Source organism: Melopsittacus undulatus, chromosome 11 (genome assembly GCF_012275295.1).
Source record: "Melopsittacus undulatus isolate bMelUnd1 chromosome 11, bMelUnd1.mat.Z, whole genome shotgun sequence".
NCBI classification, from domain to species: Eukaryota; Metazoa; Chordata; class Aves; order Psittaciformes; family Psittaculidae; genus Melopsittacus; species Melopsittacus undulatus.
The window spans coordinates 5,753,471-5,777,916 of NC_047537.1; the positions used below are offsets into that span (position 1 = coordinate 5,753,471).

The 24,446-nt window shown below is 48.1% G+C and overlaps 2 protein-coding genes across 3 annotated transcripts in view; one reads left to right on the top strand and one right to left on the bottom strand.

The window, feature by feature from the left end:
- Positions 1-11,011, bottom strand: TBC1D13 (TBC1 domain family member 13). 2 transcript variants are annotated; one of them, XM_034067955.1, is made up of 12 exons: positions 10,910-11,011; positions 10,167-10,240; positions 9,567-9,607; positions 9,010-9,071; positions 8,626-8,725; positions 7,321-7,403; positions 7,013-7,172; positions 6,088-6,295; positions 5,465-5,628; positions 3,881-4,041; positions 3,599-3,656; positions 1-2,900 (listed from the first exon to the last, which is right to left on the bottom strand). In XM_034067955.1, exons 5-12 carry the CDS (start codon positions 8,695-8,697, stop codon positions 2,835-2,837), a joined length of 972 nt encoding a protein of 323 aa, XP_033923846.1. In that variant the 5' UTR covers positions 8,698-8,725; positions 9,010-9,071; positions 9,567-9,607; positions 10,167-10,240; positions 10,910-11,011; the 3' UTR covers positions 1-2,834. The 2 variants fall into 2 exon arrangements, with proteins under 2 accessions (XP_033923846.1, XP_033923845.1); XM_034067954.1 differs by lacking the exon at positions 10,910-11,011 and adding an exon at positions 10,345-10,431.
- ZER1 (zyg-11 related cell cycle regulator) overlaps positions 10,934-24,446 on the top strand; it is a 19,841-nt gene continuing 6,328 nt past the window's right edge. Inside the window, exons 1-13 of the mRNA XM_034067953.1 lie at positions 10,934-11,208; positions 15,530-15,793; positions 16,620-16,770; positions 17,061-17,497; positions 18,998-19,174; positions 20,263-20,377; positions 20,834-20,980; positions 21,231-21,404; positions 22,101-22,316; positions 22,987-23,028; positions 23,349-23,468; positions 23,898-24,013; positions 24,143-24,331. Coding sequence (XP_033923844.1) covers positions 15,636-15,793; positions 16,620-16,770; positions 17,061-17,497; positions 18,998-19,174; positions 20,263-20,377; positions 20,834-20,980; positions 21,231-21,404; positions 22,101-22,316; positions 22,987-23,028; positions 23,349-23,468; positions 23,898-24,013; positions 24,143-24,331 — 2,042 coding nt within the window. The 5' untranslated portion in view covers positions 10,934-11,208; positions 15,530-15,635. The remainder of the gene's footprint in view (positions 11,209-15,529; positions 15,794-16,619; positions 16,771-17,060; positions 17,498-18,997; positions 19,175-20,262; positions 20,378-20,833; positions 20,981-21,230; positions 21,405-22,100; positions 22,317-22,986; positions 23,029-23,348; positions 23,469-23,897; positions 24,014-24,142; positions 24,332-24,446) is intronic.

Genomic DNA, 24,446 nt, shown 5'->3' on the forward strand with positions numbered 1-24,446 from the left:
TGGTAACAAGTTAAGACTTTGTTTTCTCCACTCAGAAAACCAGGTTTTGTTCTTAAAGAAAGGAGAAAGGCTTGGAATAAGGAACTGGATGTCCCAAGACATTGAAAAGTACAGCTCCTTTCAACAGTCTTACCACACAGGAGGGGACAAGGAGGATTATAAAACAACTTTTCATGTAAGGTCCAGCCTCTCTGGGAGTATCAAAGTTGTTACAAGTGCTCCCCAAAGAAGTCCTTAATCAGTCCTCCATCAGTTGAATCCATAGCCTGGATAAAGCTAGAGAATTCATCCAAAAGAACCTTTCCAGCAGCCAAAGCTCTCATCGCATCCCATTAAACCACTGCAGACTCCTTTTAAAAGCATGTACCATCACCCCTAAGCTCTTCAACACCTAGGAAAGGAGAAGACAGCACAATACCAGTACCCAGCCAGCCACCTACATCTACACCTCCCCAGTGTCTTCCTCTAGGTCAGCCTCAGGGACCAGATGCTGCTCTGAAAACATCAGAAGTTCATCTCCAAATAATGCTTTAATCCCGATTTGCTTGCAGCCTTCTCAGGTTATTTTAAGGAGACTTCTAGTTGTTCAGAGCAGGAACCCTCAAGGATGACCCTGTTAGTGAGAGAATACAGTGTAAGGGACCCCTGCCCTTGCCAGGGCAACCTGAAATGGACAGGCCAAGTATTCAGGGAGGTGAGAGCAGAGCTTGTGTGTGCAAAAACACAATGTGAGAAACAGAATGGGAGAAAGCAACAGCACATTTAGAGCATTTCTGAGGCAGAAGTGTTTGGAGGGGGTCAAATTTTGCCTAAAGCTTGACCTTTTCGTTCTACATTTGTGCCTGTCACCTAGCTCTTTGGCCACATGAGGTCTGACTGCTGGCCCCTCTAGTGTGGGCTACCTATGAGCTGAGACCATGAGACCCCCTGGAATAGCTCAGCAATACAAGGCAGAAAGATCCATCCAGTGGTTAGAGCAGGCAGGATGCTTCATCACACAGCTGTGCTGGCCTATTGGTTCCATATTTCTTGGAGGAAAACTCTACCTTCTAAGAAAGAAGTGCAGCAGAGAGGGATAGTGTTAGCCATAGGTATTAATTACAGATTGTTTTAAGTCTTCAGTTGCTTTTGCTCCACCACAGCAGCAACACTGGGCTGCCACAGGGTTACTTGAGCATCTCCTCAAGAGGCAGAGCTTGCTTACAGATTGCCAGTAAGAACAGAGGTACGTGCATCAGCCTGTCCCCCAGCCTCCCCACACACCTCTGTGACAATTATAGGAGCCTGTAAAGAACTGGCCTTCAGTGAAGGAAATAACACCAGTATAAAAGCTGCAGGCTGACAGCATCCCTCCTGCTAGGGCAATTCTAGGCCATCAGCAGCTTAAGCAGATCTTACAAAGACTGACCTTTAACAAATCAATACCCATAAATACCAAAACCTGCAGTGTCAAACAGCTATGCAGAGGTGAGGCAGCACAGCACGGAAAGGAAGGGGAAAGCACGCTGGATTAGTGTTCACTCAAGAGCTTCTGCTCCACCCAGGCACTCGGGTGCTGGCAGTTTCTCCCTCCAAGGATTAGAGTTTCTGATCAGCTCAACATTCCTACAGGTTAGCAGCTCTCTCCATGGTTTGTCTCAGTCGCTGTTCACCTCCTCCACTGTACTGGAAATGCAGTAGTTTCCCCTCTCAAGAGGGACCAGTGTCCAGCTCAGGACTGTGACTCCACCAGGACCTCGTGTGATGCCTGTATGTCTACTGGATTACACCAGGAAAGCACTCTTACTTGTAGCTCAGACCTGTACCATGTCTCTTCCTGGCAAGATGTACTGTGAGACAATATCAAGGTCCCTGTGACCAGAGCTTCTGCAGGGTAATATTATGCAAGCCACTGAGGCAGAACAGCCCAGTGCCATGCCTGTATAAGACTCTATATACATCTGTCTTCATTGCACATGTCTAGATGCCCATTTCTTGTGTTTCAGAATCCGGATTGTAGCTGGATATGCTCCAGTTCAGAGCCAGGAAAGCAGCACAAAGCCTCCCTGCAGCAACATGCTCCTGCTCTAAGGCTGTGCATAATAAGGCTTGAGTTCAAACTGCACTTGACTCATCAGTTAAAACCACCACAGTCTGGCTGTCAAGGAGACCGTGTTGATAAGGCGATTCTGGATTCAGGCAGTTTCAGTGCATGAAGCCACCAGCTGTAATTGTGTCCTCCCATCTTAGCACATCAAGGTCCCTTTCGAAGGCAAAGGGGTCCAAACTGCAGGATGCCAGGTGACAATTACCAAAACCTGATGCAATCTTCTTCTTTACACACCCCAGGGATGGCCAAGCACAGACACAAGGGAGAAGAATCCAGAAGCTACTTGAATGGCAGGAGGTGTGATTTCATTGGAGTACATTCTATTCACAGGAGGAAGATCCTTCTATACTCACTCACCAAAATCCACTGGACCCTGCCTGTCCCTTCCCAATCAGGAGTTACTCCATGCATTACTTCTATGATACAGGAGTCCATCCCTTCAGGGATATGCAGACAGGTGGCTTCTTTCTCCTCAAACTTAAAAGTCATAAAAAAGATACAAAGAACTGCTTTTGGCAGCACAGAAAAAAATCTGGAGTGCAGGACCCAAGTAGATGGGGAAGCAATCAGTCCTTGACCTAATAAATAGAGTAGGAGGAAGTCTTCAAGATGGCCAGTAGCCCAAACATGAAACCTGAAGTCCTGCAGAGACCCCAGGGAGCTTTAATGCTCTGTGCTGTATGGGGGCATCTCCTGGGATCTGCTGCCACACAGTTTCTGTGACACCTTTTGTTAGGCTCATGGACTATTTGGAATCTTGAAGTTCTTTTGCCTTCTTCAAAATCAGATGAACATCAGAGATAGGATAATCCTGTGTCAAGGAAACAAAGTGATGTAAGTGACTGCCCAGCATTTCTGGTACCCATTGTTTCACTTAAGTAGGACAAACCTTGGCAAGAGCATTTTGGGCCCATTATAACATATAATGCCTTGTTGTTACCCTCTTAACAGCTAATAGTTCCCTGTTTTATAACTGATCAAGCTCAATACCCTTCAAGAAGGTTTTGTTTGTTTTCCTTTTAATTTGTCCTCCAAGGGTACAGCAAGCTGGCCTGCTACAAGGACTATCTTCATGCCAGAAAGTTTTATCAAAGCCAGTATCTTGCACAGCCCAAAGCAAGAACTGGCAGAAACAAAGATCTCCTACTGTGCAGTGCAGGTGTTTTCAACCTTGGCTTCTCACAGAGCTCAGAAGTAAACAAAAGCCTCTGGCCAACAAATTTAGCATTGTCATGTAGAGTTTCACATCTTTGCTTCCATCTTTTGGGAACCAAAAGGAACCTCTAATCTATGATAATTTCTCTGTAGGACAGAATGAGTGCACAAGCAAAAGATTAGCACTTCCAGTAATGAGCATGTTGTGAGACTCCTCAAGATTTTTCTGCATGCAAATATCAGCAATCTGTATTTCTTTTCAGCCAGGCAAACCCTCCCTCACACCATCATCCTCTCACAGGACTACTTTAAGACTCTAAATTGACACCTATGCCCACTATATTCAATCCTTACCTGTAGCAGCCTCATGTTCAGAGTGAAGTCTCCTTCCAGCAACTGATCCCGGATTAGTCTGAAAGATGGAAATTATTCCAGCTACTTCTGACTCCACAAAGGAACTTTAAGGACAGATCACACTGTGCCCTTACAGGGGCTTTCGAAAACACTTCTGCTACCATTATGAACAGTGACTATCACCTATTCACCGGCTGACTTAACATACAGCTATGGAAGACTCCTGGATCCACAGATTTAGGTAAAGGGAGAGAATAGCAGGAATGCTACCAATATACTTACGTCAACATGGCACAACAGACGAGAAGAAGAAAATCGAAGCGCTTGTCGTCAGCAAAGAGGGAGTCCCAGATGCGGATGACATCTGGCAGCAAGAACTCTTGGGACAAGAGCAGCGTCAGCCAGCGGAAGGCAAAGAACTGGGGTTTGATGTTCTGTTCTTGCTGTCAGACATGCATCAGGCAAACAATGAATATGTGCCCCCAGCCAGACCCCTACAAGTAAGAGATGCAACCCATGTTTCCATCCCCATCTCCACCCTGGTATTGCTCTAAGCTGAGAACTCACCCCGCAACATCAGCAAACCCACTGCCTCCTTGAAGGCTTTCACATTCAAGACAGAGAGAGGTTTTCAATGTAGCCATGCCCCATGTCTACAGCCAAGCCAGAAAATGCTCCTCTGACCACAACATGAGGCAGAGGAAGCTTTTCTTCCTAAAGGCACCAGTTGTGTTAGTTCCGTTAAACTTGCCAAGTAATTCCCATTTGAACAGCATTTTATCTGCAAAGCCACAACCCTCCCCCTCTAGCAGAGCACTGTTTTGTCAGGATTTCCTCTCCTTCCCAGAAGCCCTGTATTTAGCAAAAGTTTTACTATTCACAAAAAGAAACAAGGATGGAACAGAGTTCACACTGATGGTCACTAAAGCCTAGTGTAAACACTTCCTGCCTGAAGCTTTCTTGTTTTCTACTGTTAAATCCCAGGGACTGTAGGTTTAATCAAGATCAAATAAGTTCATGATCCTGCTGATATTTTTAAGGACCAGCTCTGCACAGCCAAGGTCAGCTCCTGACAGCCAAATAGAAAGAGTTTATTTTTTCCCCACTGAATCAGTCAACACTGTGGATCATGTCACTGCGTTGACAAAGCATCTTTTGGACTGTAAAAGAAATATATCCTGGTTTTTCTCTACAGGCAAAAGAGATCAAAATGTGAACTGGTGAAGGCTGGAGTAAAAAGAACAGCTCTCCCTTCCAAATTCTCCTTGGGCTTTCACACCAAATGGACAATATGACCTGAAGATGTTTTCAACAAAAGCTGCCTTCTACTTATCTCACACTAAGGCACTCAGGGAACATTGGATAAAGGAGAATGATAGAATTAGGTAGGTGAGAGGGTCCAGCTTGCTGGATTTCACTTCTGGAATGAGCTCCATGCAGTCTAAGTTAGTGCTATCAGGGCAGTGTGGGCATAGACCGAGGGCTGGTTTTTGTTGGAACCCTACCACCAAATTCATGTTTTGTGTATAAGTAGAAGAGAGTAAAGACTCCAGCAACGCCTCCCAGGGATCATGGCCAAGTCACTTTGGACTCACAGCTGGCAGCTCTGCAACAACTATTGTTTGCATTCAGTCAGGCAGGGGAGGAAAGCTGTGTCAGCTCGCTCTAGGCTTACTCCAAGGAGAGGTTGTTTTGGCTCATAGATAAGGGTCTCCATGCCTTATAGGCAAAGCCCTTCCCACACTCTCTCAGCCTTTCTGTTCAAGCACAGTAACAGTTTAACACAATTGGTTGATATTTAAATGTCCTAGTGAGCTCCACTCCCCACATTCCAACCAAGACTCAGAGAATCACTTAGCTCCTCACAAGTTTCAAATACAGCTCCACATCTTTTTCCTTCAGGGTGGAGTAGACCTTCTCCATTTTGTAGGTAATACCACACTGAGAATCATCCAGGCTCTTAATGAAGTTGTCCCGAATTTCAGCCATTAGATTGGTAAAGCAGAAAAATGTGTCTGCTTCAGCATGTTCTGGAAAAAGAATTGATTAAAAAAACCCCATAGAATCACAGGGGAATAAAGGAAGCAGCACTGACAAAGCACACAGAAATATTCTTGCTCCATAACCTGGCAGCTGTAATGGACTTAAGTAGCAGATCCCACAAGATCTTGGCTTGCTTGGTTTGGGACAAGACAAGATACTTCTTTTTTTATCCCCAACTGGAAATGTCTACAGAGCCACTGCAGATTCAGACCCTGTATGTAACACAAGGTCTTCGTGACACTGGCTCACAAACCAGTTATCTATGCCTAAGAACATCATCTGCTCTCCCCACCATCAGCCCAGGCCCTCAGTGCTCCTGTGAAGTGATGGGCAAAGTACTCCCATTCTATTCTTATCAGTTGTTTTAACAGTCTCATTCCCAAAGCAGTTCTTTATGTAGAGGGCACACAGTACAACAGCCACTACCGAACAGACAAGTCTCTCACCTTTCCATTCACTATTAGGATCTGTAGCAAAGGTGTAGTAAAGAGGCCCCACAATTTCATTCATCCCTTGCACATATGCTATCCCGGGGTTCAGCTTGGCATAGATGAACAGGATTCGCTCCACCACTTCCCAGTGAGCTTCACAGCCATTGGGCAGAACTTCGTACTCACTCAGAGCATTAGGTGTTGTTTTAAGAGGGGAGCTCACCTGAAAGCAAGATGAGACTGGGGCTGACTCAGGATAACCAGCTGGCACAGACATGTGACAAGCTTGGCTTTTAATATACATTGGCCCCCAGAAGGCTTTGGCAGCTTATACCAAGCAGGGAAGTGTTCACATAAACCAAGACAAGCAACTTGGGAAGCACAAAGGCAGTGAAGTCCTAGAGCTGGGTACCCCTGAAGAACAATGCAATCTGTGCAGCAACAGAGAGCTCCCCTCAATCATTGCACCACCTGATCCCATGCAGCAAGAAGCCACAGCAATTCCACTTCTTTGTTAGTAGAATGAGGAAAAGCATAGATCTGTTGTGGTAACAAGCCACCTTCCCCAACAGCATGTGGCACTTGTGCTGTAAGGCTCAGGAAAGAGACAACATGTATTTCAGAAGATTCAGCTCCAATAAATTACCCCTCCAGTGTTTTGTTCCCATACAGAAAGACACATATCAAGCATAAAATAGTTAAATTTTTCTGCAACTCCAACTTTCTCCGGGAGTCAGGAAAAAATAATCTTTAACATTAAATACACCTGTAATTCCTTACTGTCAGGCACATCAACTGGTTCTGCAAAGCTGTCCAGCCACCAGAACACACAGTGCCTGCTGGGGTATTTGTGTAATTGCACTGCACAAGCAGAGAGAAAAACTGCCCTCCCTTATCAGCTAAGATGCTTTGCTCCCTGGACAGCCTCCCCGTATCTCACATTTGTGACCCCGCTGCGGTTCCGTGCCACCGTCTGGGACTTGAGTGTCGTCTGCTCCACCCGCTTGCGCAGTGTCTCAAACTCATTCTGGGGGTCCAGGATTAAAAGGCAGGGGTAGTCTGTTGGGCGCTGGAAGAAAGCCATGTCAGGGTACAGCCTCCTAGGATGGACACAGAAGGAAAGCAGGCATAAGAAAAGGAAGTCTGAGCCCCACGAGGCTGGGTTTAATATTAAACTTTGTTTTCAAAGTACAATGTGTTAACCAAAGCACTGGGGTTCAGAGACCTGAGTCATTGTTCCTCACACACCTGACATCTTTATCTATCTGGAGAAGCACTTCGTTATCCTTGAAGTAAGTATTCCATCGGCTGTCAGGATTTGGATTGAGGGGCTGAAGAAACAAACAACAGAACAAGCACATTTCATGTGTATCTGAAACCTCAGTAAATACCCAGTGATTGAACATTCCTGCTGTCCCTCTGTCATATAGCATCAGCACATTCTTAACACATCAGGTTTAACTTTTCACTAGCTGTGTTTAATGTTCTTCACACAGTTTGCAGGGAGTGGACTAGAGCTTGTGAAACAAGTGGGCATGCAGGTTCACTTACAGAGGCAGAAGCCAACATTTCCAATCGCTTTGAACCTGTCTCTTAATGACTTTGTTCCAAAATCACACTCCCTGTCCCCTTGCAGGAGATGGTCTTTGTAGCTAGGCTGAGTTACCCACCCATTACTTGGGCACTGGGGTTAGTAGTTACAAACATTCCTCTATCTCAGTTCCAAGAAGGCTGATTAAACATCACTATCATGGCCAAGAAAAAGGAAATACGTATTACTATGAACAACCTTTCCTGTACCTGACCAGTTTTGCAATACAAGAAGCACAGATAACAACAAAACAAGAAGATTCAAAGATCACTGTAACCTGCCAGAGTTTACAGACATTAGTTTTACAGCACCAAGGCCTCCAGAGATGACAGCCACACAGATGACTGCACGCTAGCAGAGAAGTTAATGTTCAAGACTGGTCATGGAAGCGCTTGTATCTTTTTACAGTCTCTTCTGATCAGTCACCTAATTCCCCCCCCCCACACATACACTGTTCAGAGCTTTCAGAGAAGGAAAAGGCCAAGGGATGCAGGAGATGGGTCACTAAAACAAAAGCCAAGCAGCAGAACTAGGAGTGAGTCTCCTACCTTCCATGCCACAGCCCAACTTGCCTCTCCTGTCACTTTCATATCCTCTGTTCAGATTATCTGCTCTGAGGCCACCATGAACCTGACTTCCCAGGAGAGTGTTTTTTTGCCAGAGGTACGTCTTGTGAGCCTCTCCCTGGGAGACCCTAGAGCAGCTAGCCCCAGAAGAGGCTAGAAGGGACATGCATAGCTGAAAACAGCTCTCTTCAGAACTATTGCTGCTTTGCCAGTAATTCACACAGAAGGCTACTAAGACACAAGTGCCAGGCTGGTACTTAGGAGCAGTCTCTCCTGTTTTTAGCAAGGCAAACCAGTTGAGAACAGAGCCAAAACCAGCCCAGTGGTCCAGAACCCAGAACAACTGTTTATAACACTGAGTAGTTTTCTGCAGCACAAAGGCTTAACAACACTTACATGATCTTCTAAGGTCACATCTTCCCTTGAAACACCCAGGTTGGCTTTGGCAATCCCAGGCTGGATAATCATTTCCTTGAGGAACTGGGAATACAGATCCCTTTAGAGGAAAAGAGGAAGTTGCAATGAAGCAGAAGATTACGTCAGTGAAGCACCAGACTGAGGTCAAACAGATCTCTCTGTGCCACTCTGCTCAGCCAGAGGGCATTTGATTTTCTCTTCAGTTGAGTTTAGCTGAAGAGATCAATCCACCCATCAGTCCACAGAACAGCACATTCCACACAAGAACAATTCTTTCTGTGAAGGTACTTAATTATTTAAGGAACTATTCTCCTTCTCTGCAGATATCTTTAGAAACAAAGGGGCAAGCAGCAACGTTCTCACCTCTGTTTCTTCAGCAAAGAGCTCCATAAGGCTTTCTCTAAAGGGAGGTAGTTCAGGAGTATCTGTACAGAAGACAGACAGGCACAGAAATAAGTGTTTGGAGACCGAGCTGCTGTTATACCTGAGAGATGAGCAAACCAAACACAGTGGCTACAACTGGCTCTTTGAAAACATTGTCAGCTTTCTCCAGAAAGCCCAATACTTTGCCAAGAAACAGCCAAGGATATTTCAGGGACTGGTTTTCAACACAGACCCATCTGTAGGGTTGATCAATAGCTAACCTGACCAAAATGCACTCCTAGCTTAATACTGAGAGCTGTTCTCATGCAAAAGAGCCGACAGCTGCTTTCTGTCATCCAAAGCGATGGCAGCCCTGTGTCAGTAAATGCTGCTGTGAGTGTGTCAGCGCTGAGCTCCACAAATTACTCTTGATTTTTGTGGTTTTTCAGCTCTAGATTGCTTCGTTCATAATTGCAAGCACCAACAAAACACTTTGTGTACTTCAGCAACCCAATGCCCCACTCACATGAAACAGAAGCACCCCAAGCAAAACCCACCTTCCAGCACAGGCAGCGCAGCCCACCATCAAAGGGAATTCCTGTGGAACATCAGGCAAAGAGACAGCTCCGTTAACCCCGGTCTGCTGGCGGCGGTTTGCTGATGCCACCACGCAAACAGGCCAAGGCAGCACCTTCCCTTCCCGGGGGGCAAGAAGTTTCCACAGGGACGCGATGGGGCTTTACACGGTGCCCCACTGCCGGGGCCTCCCACGGGGTTGGGAGCAGAACGATGGGGACGCGCAGGTGACGGCCAGAAGCGATGGAACCCACAAGTACCTCAGCGAAAGGGAAGGGAGGGTTTGCCTGGAAGTCTGTGGCTGTGTTCAGAGGCCGGGTGGGGACCGCTGCGGCCTGACTGGAGCTTGGGCTTGGAAACACACCTACAGCCGCGGTTTGCAACCCCCGCCGCCTCACGCTGGCGATGGGAGCCGGTTAACTCGCGGTAGCTGAGGGAGCCATCACCCACCACACACTCTGGGGCCTGACAACCCGTTCCGAGCCCCGCGGGGACGGCTCCAGCCCCGGGCCACCACCGGAGGGACCCTCCCCAAGGCTGAGGCCGTGCCCTCGCCCCCCTCCCCCGGCCGGGCCGCTCACCGCTGAAGCACAGGTCGCGAAGCTTGGCCAACGCCACCGTGGGTTCGCCGAGCACCTCCTGGAAGTCCGCGATCCTGAGGGAAACGGAGCCACAGCCGCTATAACGCGTGCTACAGACACCCCCCCCGGGCACCCACCGACCCCACAGCCCCGGCAGGGGCAGAGCCCCGACACACACCTGCTCCTGTGCAACCGCGACATGGCGGCCCCCGCTCCCTCGGCCCGCGCGCCGCATAAGCGCTCCGGCTGGAAACCCTGCCCGCGGGGGGGGGGGGTGGGACCGGGACACACCACACCCCCGACCCCTCCCACCGCCCCACGGTGCTCCCGCCCATGTGGGGAGGGGCCGTGACCGTGAGCCCTGAGCCCCGCCCCGCGGCGCGATCGTGCCCGGGGCTCCGGGTGCCCCCGGCGGTCCCGGTTCCCCCAGCGGGCAGCGGCTTTGCCGCGGGCCGTGCCCTCTCACAAGGCCCAGTGGGCAGGGCTGAGGTCCCGTCCCTGCGGTGTCAGCCCCAGAAACGACCCCGTGGGCAGGTGCTGAGGTACCGAGGTCAAAGCTCGGTGCCCGTGTCCCGGTTGACGCACGAGGAACCCCCGGACGGCCTCAGCCACACGGGGCAGTGGGGACCGGGGAGCCCCGGGCCGCAGCCGCCACTGTCCCGTGTGGTGACGCCCCCGCGCTCACGCCATGCAGCGGCGCAGTGATGTCACCGCAGTGCGTGCCGCTGCCGTGACGTCCTCACCGTCGCGCCCCGTGAGGTCACGGTGCGTGAGGCAGAGCCGGGGCTGCCCGGGCACCGGAGGGCACGGCCCGAGCGTTCCGGGCTGGCCGCGGTTTCCGGGAGGGGAAACCGGCGGCGCTTCCGGCACGGGAGGTCCCGGCTGGCGGAAGTGACGCCGGGGTTTGTTGACAGCGGAGGCCGCGGCGGGGGGAGTGGGCCCCAGCTGAACGCGGACACCCCCGTGCCCGCCCCGGGAGCGGCCCCGGGCCGAGCCGCGGCTCCCGCCGCCGTTCACCGGCCGCGCCGGGGCCTGGCGCCAGGTGAGTGCCGGCGTCCCCCTCCCCAGCCCGACCCGCGGGGCTCCCCCCGCCGGGGACACGGGGCCTGCTCGGCGAGGCGGCGCCGACCCACGCGGAACCGCCGCCCCCGGCAGCGCCGACCGGTGCCCCCCGGAGAGGCTCCCGACCTCTCCCCGGGACCGTGGGGGCAGCCGGGGCCTGGGCCGCGGCAGCCGGTCCGGGACGAGCCCCGGCGCTGCTGGAGAGGTGACCTCTTGTGCTCGGCAAGGGAAGGTCGCCCCACGGAGCGGGGCCGGCGCCCCGAATCGGGGAGCGAGGGAGGTTTGGGTTGGCGACCTGCCCGCGGACGAGTCAAGGGGCTCCTAGGGCTGTCAGAGCCCATTGCACCCAAGGAGTGGGAACCCCAGGGGTTCCAAGGGTGTCCTCCTGGGCAGGTGACCTTTTGGAAAGAGAACCCGTGCTGTGATTCAGGGAGCTGAAGGAGCATCTTTACTGCAGGCAGGTACAAAGATCAACATGTTTCTCAGCTAGCATGAGTCGTCTCATTTACAGTGTCAGTCTTGGCAGGCTGACAGGTTTGGGAATCGCAGGCTTTGCTGGGCCATGGAATAGTTCAGCCTACTCCTGCTTCAGTTTCGCTGCTGTAAGAAAGGGATGGTATTTCCCCACGCAAACTGTGATGACCCATCCATTAATGAAATCTCAGTGATTTACAGCTGCAAGACGCCAGCTAAAATGACAGTGCGGTTTTCATTCAAGGTGTAACCTGTGCCAAATTCTGCACTTACATTATATTTGTTATTCTAAAGTCACTGCGATCACTTCCTGTCAGTGCATATTGTTTGCCCTCTCCTTGGACAAATCCCTGATGCTGGAAAAGTCGCTTTGCAATCATTTTTGTAGCAGCAGCAGCACAAACGTTATGTTGTTGGCGTGCAGCCATGGTGAGTCAGGCTTGGCTTGGGCAGCTGCCTGGAGAGAGACTGGGAGAGAAGATAAGTCTGGAGTCCAAGGTAGAGGATATTGGCATGAGCAGCCCCAGGAGTGCCAGGAGCAGTCCCAAGGCTCTGCCTGAAGTGCCGTAACAATGAGGATGAAGCCGACACATAAGCAATATTTGCCAGATTTGCTGGCTGGGCCTGGAAGGTTGGTGGTGGAAGAGAGTGAAGCTGCATGTGCTGCAGCTTCCTTTGGGTCTGTAAATGATGGGAGGGTGGTGATGCTCCGCAGCGAGGGCTAGTTGTGTCTATATGTCTTTATATCTCCTGCATCTCCAGTGGACCCAATTCCTTCATGCATTAAGATGGAGGCAAACCTATTGGAAAAATAAATTGGAAAAATCCTGGCAGCTGTAGTTCTGGTCACGTTTTGGTTCTTGTACTTGAATTTTCAGCATCTTTAACAGTTCTGTCTTTGACCCTTCAAAACCACACGTGCAGTAGGCAGCTCATTGCCCATCGTTGAAAGTGCTGGTGACAGTGTGCTGGGCTGGCAGCGTGCTGCTCTGTTGCCTGGGGAAAAGCTGCCTGAGAATAATGATTAAATGTTAATTTGTCAGCAGCTCTAGTTCATTTGCTTTTATCAACAAGTTAGGTTTAGAACTATAGACACTATTGATCAGGGCAGCTATGGACACTTCCATTTCCCCCTGCCCATATGTCATGTCTTGAGTCTGATGAGGGAAAGGCTGGCTTGTACTGTGCCCCATACAGAAGGTCACAGCAGGAGCTCTGGGTAGTGCTCAGATATCCATAATAAATCACGAGGATGAATGCATTTCTTTGGTGTTATTTTCCTGGGATGCTTTAACCACTTGTCTTTATATCCACCTTCCATGTGGGATTTTGTTGGTGGGTCACATGGAGCTCAGAAGTTAAAGGGCAGCTGATTTCTCCAGGGCTGGGATCAACCAGCTACATTGTGCTGGTCTCAGCAGAGAGGGAATAGAGGATTGTCAAAGCCACAGGAAGGCAATCCTTGCCCTTTAGTGCTTAAAGCTGCTTGGACAAGTCCCAAGCACTGGCTGTTTCCAGCTGCACGTGATAATAGATTGTCAATGGGAATCTGTTTTCGAGTTCTCTGGCCATCGGTAGTAAACAGTGGAAGAACAGTGGCTGCAGGGACCTCCTGTCTGATGGCACAAGGGGAACTGGTAGGGATAGCAGAACACGTTTCCCGGCTGGTTCAGATCTTCCTGTTGATCTTGCCTTTCTGGAAAGATTCTCTCAAGCAAGCTCCAGGCAAAATCTGCGAGGGACTCGTTCTGGAGGTGAAGCAGATTCATCTCCAACACAGACACAGCAGAGAACACAGGACAAGTTCCTCCCACCTGCATTTCCATAGCCAGGACCTCGCAGCCCATGAGATGATGCTCTGCACCCCGTGGTCCATTTCATCCTTGACTTCTCCCTGATTTAACTACAAAGGAGGGGGTGCTGGATTAGGCATTTCCTTCTTTTTCAAAGATGAAGACCAAACACTTCCCTCATTTATTTTTTGTACCACATGAATCTCAAAAGGTCTCCAAGCTATTAAGGCACCCTGGAGAAGTCACAGTTTTATGTTATTGTGAACCCAGCTCAGGACTCTGACCCAGCAGAGCAGGATACACCCTTCAAACTGTCTATAATCAGGCTGTTAAGTACAGTTTCTGTGATTGCTGGTTTTGGGTTTTTTTTAGCCCAGTATCTGCTTTTGCTTTTCTCTCTTAAGCCAAAACAAGAAGAGAACCTGAGATCTGCACTGGAAAGGCTGTTGTAAACTGTAGGTCAGAACAAGTGGCTCAGAAATAGTTTGGGATTGGAACATGAACCTGCTGGTTGCCTGCAAATAGAGTTCCCAAAAATGCTTACAGGAAGGAGAAACTATAGATCAAATTCAGGTAAAGCCAAAAGGCAGTTCAAGCTCAGTACCAGGCTTCTCCCTGTGCTGGGTTAATTCCTTGGCCAGATCTTTGTCCCTGACATTGAAGCACGCCCTCAGAAAAAGAATTAATGAAACTGAGTAGGAAGGAAGAAAAGAGCTTTGATTTCCAACTTGTGCTGCATCCATGTTTGCATGGAAATCCATTCTGCAGGGAGGGATCAGAAGGCTGGTAGCCCAGGCTGCCAGGCAGGCTCAGTCAGAGCTGTGTTCTTATCATCCAGAGAGACCATTTGGTGCCTGAATTCCAAAGATTACCTCATCCACAGCCTTGACTGATCCTTTTTTTGGGTGTCATCACCAGGCAGAGCTGAACAGAGCATCTGAAAGTGAGGAGGGAAGGTGCCTGATCCAGCCCAGATGCCTCTGGGGATATGGACTGAGGTGAGAAAAAGGAATTAAACTCTTCTGTCTTGTACTGATAGTGCAGGAAGAAGGAAAGAGCAAACAAGTGCAGGGAGATAACAGACACAGGTTTTACATTAAAAATAAACATTTCAACAGTTTTTGCATGCCCATGGAAATATATAGAAGTCCCATTAGGGTTGTTTCTAATGTGATTTGACTCTTCGGTCTTCAGTCACTTCTGCTAAACACCTCCAGAGCTCCAGCAAGCCCTTCTCCAGTGCCACTGAGTGAGGCTTCTTATTTCAAATAAGAAGTGAGACAGGAATAGCTTCCCCCAGTTGTTTTCCTCCTCATCTTTCTTCATCCTGTACTAAAAATGAAGGACAAAAGTGTCCTTTCCAGGTTAGTCACTCATACTTTTTTTGGTGACAGATTTGGAACAGTTTGAGCGAGTGTGTCCCAGTTTGCTGGATGTGTAGATGTCCAACATGTGCATAAACCTGGCTTTACATTACAAAGAGACGCCAAACCAGTCTGTATGTTTTCCTTTGGTTTCTAATCCACTTCACAGTCTAGTTCAAGGACTTGCATGAAGCTTCTGGCTTGAGAGAAACATGCAGCTTGAACATGAAATTTGACTTTGAATGGTGACAAACAATTACAGGCACAAGATATGGAGCCATACTTCTGTTGGCATCATCCCAACAGTAGCTTTTCTTCTGGTTTATCCAGCTCACTCAGAAGGAAATGAAGCAGTGTGGTTTCTTCCACTTCCTTTTCAGAGGGCCTTGTCAGCCAGATAACCCCTGCAATAAGAAAACCATTTTCTTGCTGTGTAGCCTCATTTCCAAACTTGGTTTGTGTTAACTCATTCCTGCAGTGTCCCCTGGGGGTAGGGATACCAAGGAATTAAGGGCATACTGCCAGAGAGGCCAAAATGCAGCAGGTTCTTTTGAGGTCAGCAAGTGATGGGCTGTAAATACAACGATCAACATCCTGCTGGTACAACAGCTTTGCAGGACACCTGCCGATGTGCCTTTCTCATGCATCTTTTTCTCCCTTCTGTTCATAGTTGTCCTGATGCCCCTGTAAATTCATCCTGGAACTTCATTTGAGGAAAGGATCTCCTGACTCAAAAGCTTCCTTCTGCTCTTCCCCTTCCCATAACTTCCCTCAAGATGGCATCCGATAGCCCTGAGTCACTGATGGCCCTGTGCACTGATTACTGCCTTCGCAACCTGGAGGGGACTCTCTGCTACCTGCTGGACAATGAAACTCTCCGGCTCCATCCTGACATATTCTTGCCAAGCGAGATTTGTGACAAGCTTGTCAATGAGTATGTTTCAGGCCTGTGGAGAAGCTGGTTTGGGAAGGAGCCCAAAGGGAATGGAGGGTGTAGTTCTCTGAAAAGAGTGATGGGAAAGGGTTGCAAAAAAAGGAAGAATTCATAGGGCTGGGGTGGTTTCCAATTGATGCTCATATTGGAAATAAGGAGCTGCATTGATTTGAGCAGGAAGTGTCCCCAAGGGTTATTGTACTGCTGTGCATCATTCTAGTTTCTGTGGTAGTCACCGTTTCCACATAAGTAAACCCAGAGTGAAACAGTTCCTGCTCCTTCCAAGAACATCAGTAATGAAGGAGCCTTCCCATTTCCCACCACTGAAGCATTACAGCTCTCTCATATCAAAGAAATAAGAGTGCAAAGTGCTAACAGATGTTAAATTTTAAGGCTGCTGCTCCCACAGCTTTACAAAGCAACCTATTTCCAGGGATTCATATAATTTGGCTGTCGCAGTCTCTCCTGGCTGAACTCCTATCCTCAAAGTCTGGCAGAGAACTTTGGCCATCTAATGTTCTGAATCATGAAAAAATAACCAAATTACTATCATTAAACAGCTATTGGGGAAAAACCCTGGAGTCTGGGCTTGCCAGAATCCAGTCTGATCACTCACACATTTGAGCATGCCTGAGATTTTCCTAAGGATCATTAGTTCTGTGCAAGACGTAACAGGCCAGCTCCCATTGCCCCAAAGGCTGAAGATCAGGAGGGGACTCTGCATGTGCTTATGCCCTTGCTCATATTTTCTTGTAACCAGGGAAGGTGCTAGAGCTGAGGCTGAGCCTTTGTGTCATACTGTGCTAACACCATTGCCCAAATACAGGTACGTGGAGCTGGTGAAGACAGACAGCATCTTTGAACCCCATGAGAGTTTCTTCACCCTGTTCTCAGATCCCCGGAGCACCAGGCTAGCTCGGATCCACTTGCGGGAACATATTGTGCAGGACCAGGACCTGGAGGCCATCAGGAAGCAGGTATTGTACTGACAGTCTCCAGCTGCCACTTTGTATGGCAGCATTGCTGCAAGGGCACCAGCTAGAATACCAGGCACCCAGAAATTCCCAAGACTCCATCCTTCACTGTCCAAATCTTACTTGGGAAACTCAGCTTCTCCCTTCTCATCTCCCAGAGCCACTGTATGGGATGGGGTAGGAATACTGGTCAAATTAGGCAATATATGGTCTCAGGCTTTTCCAGCGGGAGGTGGTGCAGCAAACTATTTCTACCTGTGAAATAGTTCTAACTTTGATTTCCCATCTTCCAGGATCTTGTTGAGCTTTACCTGACTAACTGTGAGAAGCTGACAGCCAAGAGCCTACAAACGTTGGTGAGCTTCAGCCACACACTTATCTCCCTTAGCCTCTTTGGCTGCTGCAATATCTTCTATGAGGAGGAGAACCCTGGAGGCTGTGAAGATGACTGTTTGGTGAACCCAACTCGCCAGGTCTTGGTGAAGGACTTTACTTTTGAAGGCTTCAGCCGCTTGCGCTTCCTGAACCTGGGCCGCTTGATCGAGGGGGTAAATGTGGAGACATTGCTTCGGCCTTTGGCCTCCCTTGCAGCTCTTGATCTCTCTGGGATCCAGCTGAATGATGTGGGATTTCTGACCCAGTGGAAGGACAGTCTGGTTTCCTTAGTGCTTTACAACATGGACCTTTCAGAGGAGCACATCCAGGTGATCGCACAGCTTCGCAAGCTCAGGTCAGCACATCCGTTCTTCCTTGTTTATCCTTTTCCCACTGATAGGGAAAGCTCATTTAGGTGCTAACAATTTAGAGAGCCACCCACTGCTGGTTGCAAGTTGTAAACCCTCATGCGAACAGGCTTGCTCAGTGGCTCACTACATATATCTGACATGTCTAAAGCCAGCCTGCATTTTGCTTGTCACTTAGCAGAAATTCCTCTTAGAAAACCAAAAACCAACACACACCCCTCAAAAAAAACCTTATGCAGCAAAGAAAGAATAAACTAAACCAACCACTTCCCACTCAAATAAAACCCAACAGCTGAATACCTGAGAGATGGCAAAAAAAATTACTGTTGATGTGTAGACAAGCTACTATAGCGATAATCACACTGTGAAACTCAGTCCTCCAAACTGCTTGTCAAACAGGAATGTCCAAAATTTAAGCCTAACTGAGATAAACCTAGGAAAAACTCTGAGCTCAGGCTGTCTGCTGTACCGTGTGAAAGCACACCGCCTGGATGGTGCAACCAGGGAACAAGCAGTGTAAATAAATAGGCACTCCTGACCCCACAATGTTGGCAGTGAAAGGACTTCCTGAAACAGAGCCGAGACAATTGCTGTTCAATTGCAGTGGTGTTAAGAAATGGAGCCAGGACTTTCCAAGCCAAAGAGAAGGGTCATAGTATGCGTGTGAAGGATGCTCTGCAATGGCTTTAGTATCGTCTCTACTGAGTACAGACACTAGGGGGTACCACATTAACACATGACCTGGAATCTCAGGGAGCCTCCTGGATAACATTTTATAAATCCAAGAACTTTTAACTCCCAGTGACTTGAAATTAAATTTACTTTATAACACGTGGAAAAGAGTTTTGTGAGTGAGATGTTGGCTCCTGTCTTATAAAAAAGTCTCTCCCAAGGGTCTCAGGTACTGCTACCCTGTCCTATAAGGGACCCCACCAGCATATGATGGCTTGTCAGTCTGTCCCACCACTCCACATAGCATCAGGGTTTCCCCAGAGCTTAAGCATTTAAATAGCTGAATAAAATCAGGGCAGTGTAATAGCCTGGGGTGATAAAAATGCAAGACTGGGGAAGCAGACAAAAACTGTGTGACAATTTGTGGGATGAGGCAACATGTTTGAGGATGCAAAGATCCTCTGGTGCATTATAGTCACCAGGCAGAAATGCTCAGGTGGCTGCTGGGATGGAGTTTGGGAAAGGCAGCTCCTGAGCCTGGAGCAATTTCCGTTGTGATGTGTGGCCAGATAATTCATTGTGCTCTATTCTGAGTAGACCTCTACCAGATATCTGTGTGCTTCAGTTAGACAGGGCCAGATCCTGTTGCCAGCTCCCACACAGCCACATTCCTGTATCCTGTGAAGGAAATTATAGTAGTAAAAGATAAATAAAAAATATAATACTCACCCTTGGCTTGTCATCTTCCTCTGGCAGAGAGGCAGAAGCCACAGCCAATGCTTTCCGGGCGCTGAGATGCTCTCTGTCATTTGCAGGCACTTGGATATCTCCCGAGACCATCTGTCCAGTTACTACAAATTCAAGCTGACCCGGCGGGTTCTAAACCTGTTTGTGGAAAATTTGGTAAACCTCACATCGCTCGATATCTCAGGGCACACCATGCTGGAGAACTGCACTATCCCAAGCATGGAGGAGAAGATGGGCCAGACAAGGTAAGCAAACAGCAATTACTGAGGTCTGCTAGCGTAGATAGACCAGTCAAAATCAAACTGAATTAAGAACAGTTTCCTCTAGGTTTCCAGATTCTGGAGATCTAGTTAATACTAAAAAGCAGGATATAACTCTTGCTAGATTCCCCATAACAGTAAAGGCTGGTACGTGAAGCAGCTGTGATTCCTGTATGTGACACATATAAGGACTTTAAGAGTAATAAAGAACTCATCCTATCTTCCTGCCATGCATATCTGAAGAAGTATTTCAGTTCTTTGCCACACACATTTTCCAGGGATCTCTTGCAGTATTTTATACTTTTCCTGAAAGTAACCCAAACCCCTTTAATACACATTTTCCGTACATGACATTCTTACCCTCACTTGACATTCAGACTTTTCTGAGACAAAACATTTCTACACTGAGTCATTATATCAGTGTTCATAGGAGGGCTGAGTGGTTTAGAACTCAGAATCTAAAGGTATATTTTCAGATTTGACCTGGATACTGAGCAGATCAACCTTTGAGGATCCTGGTGCACCTCAGTAGAGGCATACCCAGATGTCTGGTCTTCCAGATCAGCCAAGAACTCTGCCTGCCTATACCCCAAGCACTTACTGAACAAAAGCAAATGAGTGGGACAGTACTGGCTCCACCAGAGCTGATGAAGAAATAGTGGCTTTTGGTCGCTAAGGAACATGGTCCCTTCCAATCCATACCAGTCTGCGATTGTATGACATGCAATCCAGTTTGTAAATACCTTGGATTAGCAAAATCCACAGCCCTTTTCTAAGAGGAAACATTCACCCCAGCTAGTGAATTTCCAGGACAATTTCTACCTGGGAAAGCTGCATTCTGTCTGCATGAATTCTTACTGCTGTTTCTGTTCAACACATTTAGCCCTTCACTCAGTCATCTGGAATGAATGTCTGGTGTTACATTCAGGAGCAGCTGGCTTATGTAGCTATTATCACTCTGGTTATGTAGCAGTACAGTCAGAGTGACTGCAGAGCAGATAAGTGTTTCTATGGCAGGAGACACCTGAAGAAACATGGTACCAACATGAGTGATCTCTATTTTTTCCTGTCAGTATTGAGCCAGCAAAGAGCAGCATCGCTCCCTTCCGGGGTCTGAAACGACCGCTCCAGTTCTTGGGTCTTTTTGAAACATCTCTCTGCCGCCTGACGCATATTCCAGCCTACAAGGTAATGAGGCCACAATAATACTGGCAGTAGAAGCTTGGTAGAATTTGAAAGGACATAAAAATGGAATTCTTCAGGTCTCATGTGTGACAACTGAGCTCTGATCTTTCAGTAGGTTCTTAATAAAGCAAGACCTGTACCCCATATGGTTTTTAGAAGGGTTAAAAAATATGTCTCTTAAAGAAGAGCATGAAAGAATCATCCTGCCTGATAAACCAGGATGTTTGTGACTAAGGTAAAAGAATTTAAGACAATAGGAGTCTTACTTGTGAATATCATCATGCCCCAAAGGTCCCATTTCTTTTTCACCTGGGCTGAGAAGTGATTCAACCTCTTTGCTGTCATCCTGGGCCCAGTCCTATCAGCAGGGCAGAGGAAAATGGTACCCTTTGGCCTTTCAGAGTTCCCTTCACATGTTGGTCTTACTCCTTCATAAATTATGCCTTTTGTTCCTCCCAGGTGAGTGGAGACAAGAACGAAGAGCAAGTCCTGAATGCAATTGAGGCTTACACTGAACACCGGCCAGAAATCACATCCCGGGCCATCAACCTCCTTTTTGACATAGCCCGTATCGAACGCTGCAGCCAACTGCTGCGAGCCCTTCAGGTAAGCTCCATGCTAGCATTTACCTCACCATAACAAGGGAAATTTTGCAACCCCAGTCTTTTCTTGACCCTGAGACACCATATCAGGCCACTTTGGAGAAAGTTCCAGTCATGCAGTGAAACTGGGTACCTTCAATTCACAAGCATGTTCCACAATGCCTGGGCCACACATTCCTTGCAGGCTTGTAACAGTCACTCCAAGACTCAGCAGCAAGTCAGTGGCACTGAAACTTCATGTTGCTTCTCTGCAGCTGGTGATCACAGCCCTCAAGTGCCACAAGGATGACAAGAACATCCAGGTGACAGGCAGTGCAGCACTGTTCTACTTGACCAACTCCGAGTATCGCATGGAGCAGAGCGTAAAGCTGCGGCGCCAGGTCATCCAGGTGGTGCTGAATGGCATGGAGTCCTACCAGGAAGTCACAGTAAGAGCAGTCCTGTCTCCTTCAGCTCCCATAGTCCCCTTTCCTGTATTAGGATCTGGGATTATTTTCTGGTGTTAGCATCTGGGTCTTCTGAGCCTCCAGGATGTGAACCAAGGCAGACACCAGAGAAGCTACTGCCCAGATCTGCTGCTTGCCTTCACTCAATGATGGGCATTACCTGCAGGGTGCTCCTTATCGTAGATTCATAGAATGGTTTGAGTTGGAAGTGACCTTAAAGATCATCCCATTCCAACCCCCTTGCCATGTGATATTCTCCAGGACAAGGGGAAGACAGTAATGATAGCAAGTCTCCTTCTTATCTGATGGTAGAGGTGTTTAAAAGGGTGTATATGACACACAGCATAGAAATCCAGCACTGACTGTGGGGTGAAAAGGGTGTAGGCGTTGGGGGTGTTGAGCCAACAGAAAGAAACATTATCCCAGTACACTGTATCAGAAGCTGGCTGACATTATAATGCCACTGGACTGCAGAATGGGGACTGCTGCATAGAGAGTTCACAGGCAGCAAGGAAAGGGCTTGAAAGTGATGGGCATTGGGTGACTGTATGGTCCTGTGAGACTACGTTGTAGTCAAGCAAGAAGATGGCTTCAGTTCCAAGCAGCAAGGAAACATGAGGTGATGGGGTTCATGTTTTCATAGCCACTTAGCCCAGCATTTGCTTCCTTCTGACCCAGGTACAGCGGAACTGCTGCCTGACACTGTGCAACTTCAGCATTCCTGAGGAACTGGAGTTCCAGTATCGCCGGGTCAATGAGCTGCTGCTGAACATCCTCAACCAGAGCCGGCAGGATGAGTCCATCCAGCGCATCGCTGTGCACCTCTGTAATGCTCTGGTCTGCCAGGTGGACAATGATCATAAAGAAGCTGTGGGCAAGATGGGGTTTGTCATGGTTGGTATGGTCCCATGGTGCCTACTTATCCTTAACCCAGGCTACCACAATTCTCTTGCAGCAGTCCACCAAATAAATGCATGAGCCAGTGATCCAGCCTTGCAGTATCACAGGAGGAAACTAGTGTCCTATGAATGATAACCTTTCCTGGCCTATCCCTACTTGCCTACGAGCACTGGATGGGATCTGCTTAGATACAAGCAATCTATGAGAGCAGGAAAGCAATATAACCTCTTTATCATATCATATAATTTCCAGAATGAAAATGATACCTTCTGACTAGCTCCTTCTGCATCTTCATGAGTTTGCATTATCTTCCCAACTCATATCAACCCATCTACCTTACACCTTTTCAAAGAGCTGCAGAAGCTACTGCTTTGGTGCAGTTATATCACATTCTAGACTTTGTAATACAGATCAAAACTGACTTGACTGCAAATTCAACAGCTCAGGGACTACGCCACAGTTTAGTTCTGTCAATACCTGCAACATTGAACATAACCACATCCCACGTGTTTAAAGAAAGAGATACCAAGTAGGTTCTCTACAGAGGATCAAAATTGCACATGCGTGCAAATTGGCTGTAGCCAGCCCTGCAGTACTACAGCAGTTAATTTTAGCTCTGTGGTTCTGGAACTGTTTCTCACTCTTCCCCTTCCTCTGCCCACAGACAATGCTGAAGTTGATTCAGAAGAAGTTGGCTGATAAAACGGTGAGTGTTTCCCCCAGAACATACACATACAGTGTTTTCTCTCCAGTCTGACTTGGGCATGGAGATCAGCCCAAAGCACCAGCTCAGCTTCATTAACAAACACAAGGTATTTCAGTTGATGCTGCAGAATTTCCTGTCCCAGAGGGCAGGAGAATGTGACAAAAAACCCACTTGCTGATAAGTTGAAAATGAATAACAAGGTTTTCTTACCTCTGGAGTCATCTAAGGTGATACCAGAGAGGAAACACAAGGAGTTGGTTTGCACTGGGCACACACATCAGCAAAGCTCTGTTTCAGTTCCTTTCTCTTCTGCTCTGTAGTGTGATCAGGTGATGGAGTTCTCCTGGAGTGCCCTCTGGAACATCACTGATGAGACTCCCGATAACTGCGAGATGTTCCTTAACTACAGTGGCATGAAACTGTTCTTAGAGTGCTTGAAAGTGAGTACATCTGGTTCCTTCCAAAGGAATGCTGACATCAGCAGTAGAGATGCAGGTGCCTGGGCAGGATCCCTGGCTATGCTCATCTATAAGCAGTACTTCCTATATTGCACAAACAGAAAAGAAAAAGCTTGCATATTTTCTTCTTCTCACATCTACCCAACCAACCATAAGAAGAATAGAGACACTTACACCCATCTTCCTCTTTCCCCATCCTGTGTGCAGTCCCCCTTAAGCAGAGCAGCATTGAATCATTTCACATGTATCTGTAACACTAGAGATCCATTTGGGCATCTGCTAAGAGCCATTGCTGACTCCCTAAAAGTACTCAGTCCTTTCTAGACATACTGTACAATCTTTCTTCCAGGTTGCATGTTCTCAGCACCACCATAACTCCACTTTGTATAATCCTGTTCTTTGCTTGCGTAGGAGTTCCCAGAGAAGCAGGAGCTACACCGGAACATGTTGGGCCTCCTGGGCAATGTAGCAGAGGTGAAGGAGCTCCGCCCCCAGCTCATGACCTCCCAGTTCATCAGTGTGTTCAGGTGAGTGCCTTGCTAACAAACTGCTGGGCTGGAGTAGAGTGAATGCTCTGGAGCTCTTCTCCTGGGTCACCTGGAGACTTTTAAACCTTTGGTGTGTCAGCTTCTGAATAATCTCTTCTTCCTTGTCAGTAACTTGCTGGAAAGCAAAGCAGATGGGATTGAGGTATCCTATAATGCCTGTGGTGTGCTCTCCCATATCATGTTTGATGGTCCAGAGGCTTGGGGTATATGTGAGCCCCACCGAGAGGAAGTTGTAAAGAGGATGTGGGCAGCAATCCAAAGCTGGGATATCAACTCCAGGAGAAATATCAATTACAGGTGAGGAATAGCAACGTTTGACCTGCTCCCCCTAGGAGCCAGGATTGTCACAGGAAGCAAACACAACAGAGAGGAGGGAAGAGGTACAACCCAGCAGGGAGGCTCTGTTGAGAAT